We start from the raw sequence: 7,330 nt of genomic DNA on the forward strand, positions 1-7,330 counted from the left end.
ATATATATATATATATATATATATATATATATATATATTAAAGTGACAGTGATAAATGACGAACTTTATCCTTGCTTTCTTCACAATATTTGTAATGCTAGATGGGACAACATATTCCTGCTTTGAATGTGCCTTCTACATAAGCACTTGTCACGTATTGCTCCGTTGCCAGTTAGATCTCTTCGAAATTTGTTTCTTTAGAAAAATTGAAGCTCCATGTTTGGAACACTTGCACCACTTGTATTGCAAAGTGGAAGATAGAAAAGATTGGTCTTAAAAAGATTGGTTTTAGTTTTATTGCTGGTGATGTCTTGAAATATCCATCTTCTCGATTTCATCTTCTCGTCCCAAAAAGTTTAACTTGCCCCTTTTTGTTGAAGCGATTTTAAAATAAATATTTTTCATAACCTTTTTTTACTATCCCCACGTTTTTACCTTATTTATTTTTTCTCTTAGCAACTTAAAAAAAATATCTTCAACATTAATGGGCCCCTTGCAACGAGTCTACGAAATAAAACACTTGAATTATTTCACTGCCAAATGTAAAACGCAAATCTATGCACTTGGAAGAGCTTTTTTAGAAAAGTAATTTGACATTAAGTGTGCCATAAATGATCAATGGACAAATTAATCCAACTGATAATAATAATTTTAAGGATCGGCATTTTTATATTAATTTAAAGAACTTTGTTATTCAACGAATTTATTCAACGTGTGGTATGGATTAAGAACCGATTTTTCTCTGCAGTTATACTGAACAATTTGCAAATATGCTTGAAGATGGCGCTTAATGGCACTTCTAATCACAATCTTTTAAGTCTAGACAGATCATACTGAGAAGTTTGCCGATGAATCATTAAGTGAATAATATTACAAAACACAAGAGGCGTTGTGCTTCAAAAAGGTACTTTTAATGTCCTGGGAGAAATCAATATTTATTTCAATCGTTTCAGTGGATTATTAAAATCAGTTTCACAGTCACCTCACTCCTTTGAAATCTCCTTCCTTTCGGAGGGTCGTTTAAAAACACAACTTATTGCTAAAAGCTGATATAATCATGTGAAATGATAATGTGGTAGTTGATCTGAAAGTAACTCTCTGACGCCTCACTAATGATCTCTGATCCTCACTGTTAGAATAATTTTGTTTTGCACAAAAAAATTAAATTACTCTGTCGTTGTTAGTTGTTTATAACAGTTATCAGAACATTGCTTAACACGCACATTTTTGGCGATCATTGAATCAAATAAAACTTGCAACATATTTAGTGCAACTCTTATTTTTGCTTAAACAGGGCTTTGATAGTTGATTTAACTTGTCTGTTGGCTTTAGTCGTATATATATATATATCTTGTTTATTAAATGAAAATAATTTATACGAGAACAAATTTCAGCTAAATTCAGTCGGTAAATAATCACATTAAACAACCAATCTCTGGTATCAATCACTCCATTCAGCCACTTGCTGAAACACATAGTATCTTTTACGAGAATTCAACCCTGCATATCCATAATTTCTGCAACGTTTTGCATTTTAAATAATGTTCCTTACACTCGTTATCGCGTCATCTCTGACCTCTATTGAAAAGTAAGCGTATGCAAGCCAACTTTAACTGCTGGGTTCAAGGACATTTGGAGTGTGCATAAAATAATGCGAAACATTTAGGATTACATTCGACATACTGCTGGAGTTTATTATAATAGTTGTCATTAAAGTATAATGTCTGATGACGCTTTTCAAGTCGAAATTTCCTTCTCTGTTATATAAGTTATTTGAAATTTAGATTACTTGTGTGAACTGACTCAGTGTGGATAGGTAATAAAACGTCAAGCCAAAGAATAACATTATATACAGATTTCAAATTGTTTGCTATTTTCTACATGCTCAATTTTGATTATAAAAATGGCTTTTGCGCCATAAATAAATATATAATACATATGTGGTACTGCATAAGCAGAAAATAAGCCATTCCTATATTTGGGGCGTAAATCTTACAGATGGCCTCGATAACCTTGCTGGAATTCAAGCTATCATTTCTTCCTTGGAGATTATTTGTATAGGTGACAGAGGCAGACATGACGTTTCTTGCTAATTTCTTTACAGAAGCAGTATCCAATATTCATTTTCTTTCGAAGGATTGCATGTAAAAAAAACTCATCAGGTGACACTAGATGACAATGCTTGTAGGTAAATAGAAGTGGGAAGAGTGCAATGTTGCTAACAAATCTCCGACATAAAACTCATATTGTAGCCATTCTTTCGTAATACAAATTCATGATGAGGTATGTGAAACATACGAAAATTACGGTGACAATCCTAATTATTGAGCGCCGTTTATCGTACGAAAAAGCAAAAAAGGAAATGCTGTTGTCTATTGCTGACCTTGACTGTTCATCCCTTCTATGTTTTTGTGTGCAATATGAAATCAACAGCATTAATATATATATATATATATATATATATACATTTAGGGAGAAAGAGAGAGAGAGAAAAAAAGAGGGAAGAGGACTCTGCACGACGAAACACATTCCCAAAATCTTCATGCAAGGAAATAATCAACGAAAGTCAGACGGCGTGAACTATCGGTATACCCGAAATGAGCCTAAGAGTATATTGAATGAAATGGTTTTAGTGAGATGTTTGGCATCGGCAACTGATTATTGATGTCTCTAACGATGTTTGAGCAAACCAATTAATGTGAGGAATGACGGTTAAATAACTCATGTTCCAGTTCTTCGATTTTTGGTATTCCCAATTTTTGAGCTGATTTTCTTAATTATTTTATTAAATATTTCATATATCCATACTTTTAAAAGTGTACAACGATACGGCAAATTACACAGTGATCCGAAATTTCATCAATTGAGAGCTTACTGGCAGCAATAGATTTATCATGCCTTTTCCGGCAGGAGTAATGATGTGTAGTAAGGAAAAACTCAAAACATCTTTTTGTGGTGTAGTATTTGGAATTTGAAAAATGCATAGAAAGTGATTGAAAATCGGATGCGATAATTGTATGTTTGTCTTCCCTGCCTTCTACCTTAGGTTTCATTTTGGTGCTGTACTTTGTTCCATTTGTGGCGTTTTTTACAAATGATTCTACGTTCATCTCAAGTTTCAGCTATCTCCAGTCATATATTCTGCTTGTGTTTGTCATTTAACACATAAATGGATATATTCCAGTTCTCTCAAACTCTTCTTCATCAGTTTGTCTTCCATCTCTTCGCAATTTTTCACAACGAAATAAATTTTCCAAAATTTGCGTTCTTATTATAGTTGTCGGAATGACCTTTGAGGATGAGTCATACGTCTAAGAAAAACTCAACACTGTTCTCAGTCCGTACACAATGAGTGGAGAAATGATTAATCTGAATTATAACTCAGATTCAGTTTTCGAGATTTCCGATCACGAACTGCTTATTATTGCAAGGCACTTTTTTTTTTTTAAATTGTAGTGAAAGTTATGAAGTTGCGATTAGTAATTCTCATAACTTTCGTATAAAGTTGGACATGTAAACTTTTGAAATCAGATCCAGTATTTAAAAAGTTAGAACTTAAAACGATATTTCAAAAATATAAGGATAAATAAAACTTTATGTCACATTTTATGGATAATTTCCTTGTTTTGGAGTTTTCCTATAATAAGAATTCCGTTATACATTTTGGAACTTACCGCTTCTTATTCCTGAGGACCACGTTATGGTACATTGTAGCGCGGAGTTACAACCTTTTGATTTTTTACAGCACCGGAGCAAAACTCAGTTTGAGCAAAAAAATCAGTGAAGAGGATACGAAGAGTACGGCGCTCCTCGTGGTACATCATGTTGACAAGCTTTGTTTGTAATAATAGACCAACACTCCATCAGACCTCCAGATAATCGATTTGTGGTAGCTATTGTAATATTCCATTGTATTGTTTGTTTATTGATCTTTTGCAAGTATTTGCTTGAATCGTTTCTCATGTTCCATTACAAATCGAATTCCAGGTCTCATATCTGCAGGATTATGGATTAATATTATTCCTTTTGAATATGAAATCCGCATTACTGAATAGAATTTGTAACTTGAAAAGCAAATTACATTACTCACAACTGCGTTAACTAACTATAAAATCACATTTGCAGTCTCTGCAACCTGCATATTGAGTGAGTTGTACTGGTTACAATAAGATAATAACTTGAATAGCATTGGGATAATCTGTTAATAATTTCATTAGCATTTTTCCAGTCTCCAAATTGGTGAAATAATTACCTAATGTACTTTAATTTGTCGTTTTAATAGAGCATATAATACTATATTGACCGACTATCTTGTTGCTTTTTCTGTTCTGTTTCTCGATGACCAAGGTTAATTGATTTAGCATTATTAGTCACATGATATACATTATATATACACATATATAATCCGAAATGAAATTAACAGGAAAAGATGTCGCATTTCAATTTCTTATTGTATGTCTTTCCAGCGTTGTATAACTAATAATAGGCTCTCTGTTTAATCACTTTTACTGTTAGCTGTGATTTATTACTGCTCTTTTTGATTCTGTGCACTTTAATGATGTACTGTAGGGAATGGATCTAGGGAAGGAGTATGAATCAGTTGAGGTAGTTAATCATTCAAAGCTTTTTATGAACTAAGAAAGCATTTCTGCTTTGCGGTTTGCGTGTTGCTACAATAAGTCCGGGATGAGGATATTTTATTGGAAAGAGTAGCGCTATAGTGAGTAAAAAAAAATCTTGACGAAATGAACACTCTTCTCTAGGAGAGATTGTTACTGGGATTATATGCAATTGAACGCGTCGATTAGTTCGAATCTAAACATAGCAGTGAAGATGAATAACTTCAAATCTGAATTCAATGCCAGGAGTGGAGAACTATCGAAATATGATGAAGTCAAATAACTGTTCAAGACCAGTGTGTCGCCAAGCAACTTAAACGTAGTGCTATTTCTCTTGAAGGAACCGAAGTTTTTGAGAATCTTAAACTACAACGGAATTTTAATCTATGAAAAGAATGTGGACAGAGTGGATTATATATGTGACAGATAAAAATGGTCAGCGAAGGCTATGGATTCTTTAAAATGTGATGTTAAGGGACAAAAATACTACATTCTCAGATATGTGATGAGAACTGTGTAGTGGACGGGAGGAGTAAGATACAGACAAGACAAAACTTATGATAATGATTGGGAAAATGTATGTAGATATATTACTATTGCAGTGAAATATAATTGTTGTTATCATATTGCTATTAACATTGTATCTGGAAGCTGTAAAACTTTTTGGAAAAAATGAATGATCGCTTTCATATGGTTGTGGACAAGGAATCCATTAACTTCTGTTATAGTTTTATTGAAAAATTAGTGCGGAAATTTCCAATGCCAACATTGAGAACCGTGAAAGTGATGGAACAATAAATGAAATATGTAATTAGTAAAAGTAAGGTGACCAGTTAAATGAGTGTGAGAGTTGAGGATGTGTTGTGCGATTTATTTTGGTCTCATCTACGTCGTGTTCGTCCTTGATTTTGCATCTAAAACATACATGGGCAAATTTTATCACGGTTGGCTTCCACCGCCAAAATCATCCGATATATGTAAACATGTTACTCTCATTGTATAATACTCGTTTCCGTTCCCTGTGTCGATATTAAAATTTTGATGAAAAATGTCGAGGGGGTAGACATGCTTCGATGATTTATCACTGAGTCTATTATTCAAATTCATTACCTTTTCTTTCTATTTTTTATTCTGATTCAAGCACGTTCCAAGTATTAATATATGATAAGAACAAAATCAATTTATGAGGTGAAGCTTTTTCCTGTTCTATTATTTGTTGTTTGTTGTCTTTAGGATTTTCGTTGTTTTGTCATTTGATTTCCCTGTTAATTGGGAAAGTTGGTATCGATAATGAAAGAAATAGAAAAAGTGAAATTAAGCTTAGCTTGATTTCACTATTGGTTTATTACATTGTTCTGACTCTCACTGCAAGTGAACGCTACAATAAAGTTTATTGAACCTTCATTGTGTCAAATATTTATATGGTAAAAAAATATCTGTCTTATTCAATTTACATATTCATTAACGGACGAAAGATCTTGCTTTCACTGTCTGACTCTTTGTGGTATTATGTTACATGAACAAAAATAATCGTCTTGATCAGTCCTCTCATCTGGCATACATATATACTGTTTTTCCTTGTAGATTTGAAAAAGTTAGAAATCGTAAATTTATTTGTAATAGTTTGTTCGTTTAACTTATCGTGTAAAACGAATTTCAGACTATATAACAAAACAATACAATGACACAGTAGCATTGATACCCATCTATTTTCTCTCTCTTCTCCTTTACTCTGGTACTTGTTCGGAACATACGTATGAAGTCCACAGGTACATATGTCAAGTATATCATGTACTGAAACTCTAGCTAACTAGTAACACTTCTTTCATTATTGTACACTTGTAGGAGCAAATCTTTTTCAATGAATCGCTTTCATTATCTTCCTTCAATGTAGCAGGTTGTGGCACTGTTTGAAATTCTGAACATACCTGTGTTCATTGGGATCGAATTCTTGAGTAATATCGTATAGATGACAGGTTTTTTTCTTTTTATTCAAATTCTTGTGAATATTTGCAGAAGCGAGTTCTTATTAATGGCTGGTGTGGGTGAGTAAAGTTTATTAATTAGAATGTTGTCACTTTGAGAAGTTCATACGTTATGATTTTTTATGCAAATGTTCACAAAAATGTTTTTCATTCCTCTTGTTTTGGAACTCCATCCGTAATAATTTACGGATTATGTGACAAAGCTGTTGTGGGTAACTTTAGATTTATAGACAAAAGAAGAGTATAAAACAGTGAAGTGAAAAGAAAGAGATCCCTTGCCAATATGGCATACATACATCAATCAAGTATGTGTAGGCCTTCCATCGGATAAACAGAATTTTCATTATTATCCAGAATCGTTGAGAACTGAAAATTTGGCTGAAATCGTTTAGGTTTGAAGGTACCTGGAAAGATAAATAACTTTTCATTTCCCAAAAACTACACACATTTTTTGACTTCCTTGGCTCTATGCAAGAACTGACTACATTCTTAATTAGGTGGTTATAAGTCCGCACTCTCTAAAAAAGTTTAGTTAGACTCTCAAAATTTCGAATCTACATTCAGAGAAGTGGTGGGTTCTATACTAACGGCTTTGCAGAAAGTTATTTGTTGATCACAAATTCAATCAGGGAAGCTCAAAATTTCAAGTCCGGACTTTTGTCTCACTTCAGGAAGAAGCAGATTCATCACTGACGATTTCCTGAAGTTTTTTCAATTATCTGGTTG

The 7,330-nt window shown here is 33.0% G+C and overlaps 1 protein-coding gene across 1 annotated transcript; it reads right to left on the bottom strand.

Annotated features, from left to right (window-relative positions):
- Window positions 1-5,558: 5,558 nt before the first annotated feature.
- On the bottom strand, window positions 5,559-7,008 carry LOAG_11084 (hypothetical protein; the record flags this gene model as incomplete). Its single annotated transcript, XM_003146607.1, has 3 exons — window positions 5,559-5,738; window positions 6,431-6,547; window positions 6,901-7,008. Coding segments are annotated over 3 exons (405 nt in total), but the record flags the coding sequence as incomplete, so codon positions are not given.
- Between the last annotated feature and the right edge of the window lie 322 nt (window positions 7,009-7,330).

The sequence above is a fragment of the Loa loa genome (genome assembly GCF_000183805.2).
Source record: "Loa loa unplaced genomic scaffold supercont3.49, whole genome shotgun sequence".
NCBI classification, from domain to species: Eukaryota; Metazoa; Nematoda; class Chromadorea; order Rhabditida; family Onchocercidae; genus Loa; species Loa loa.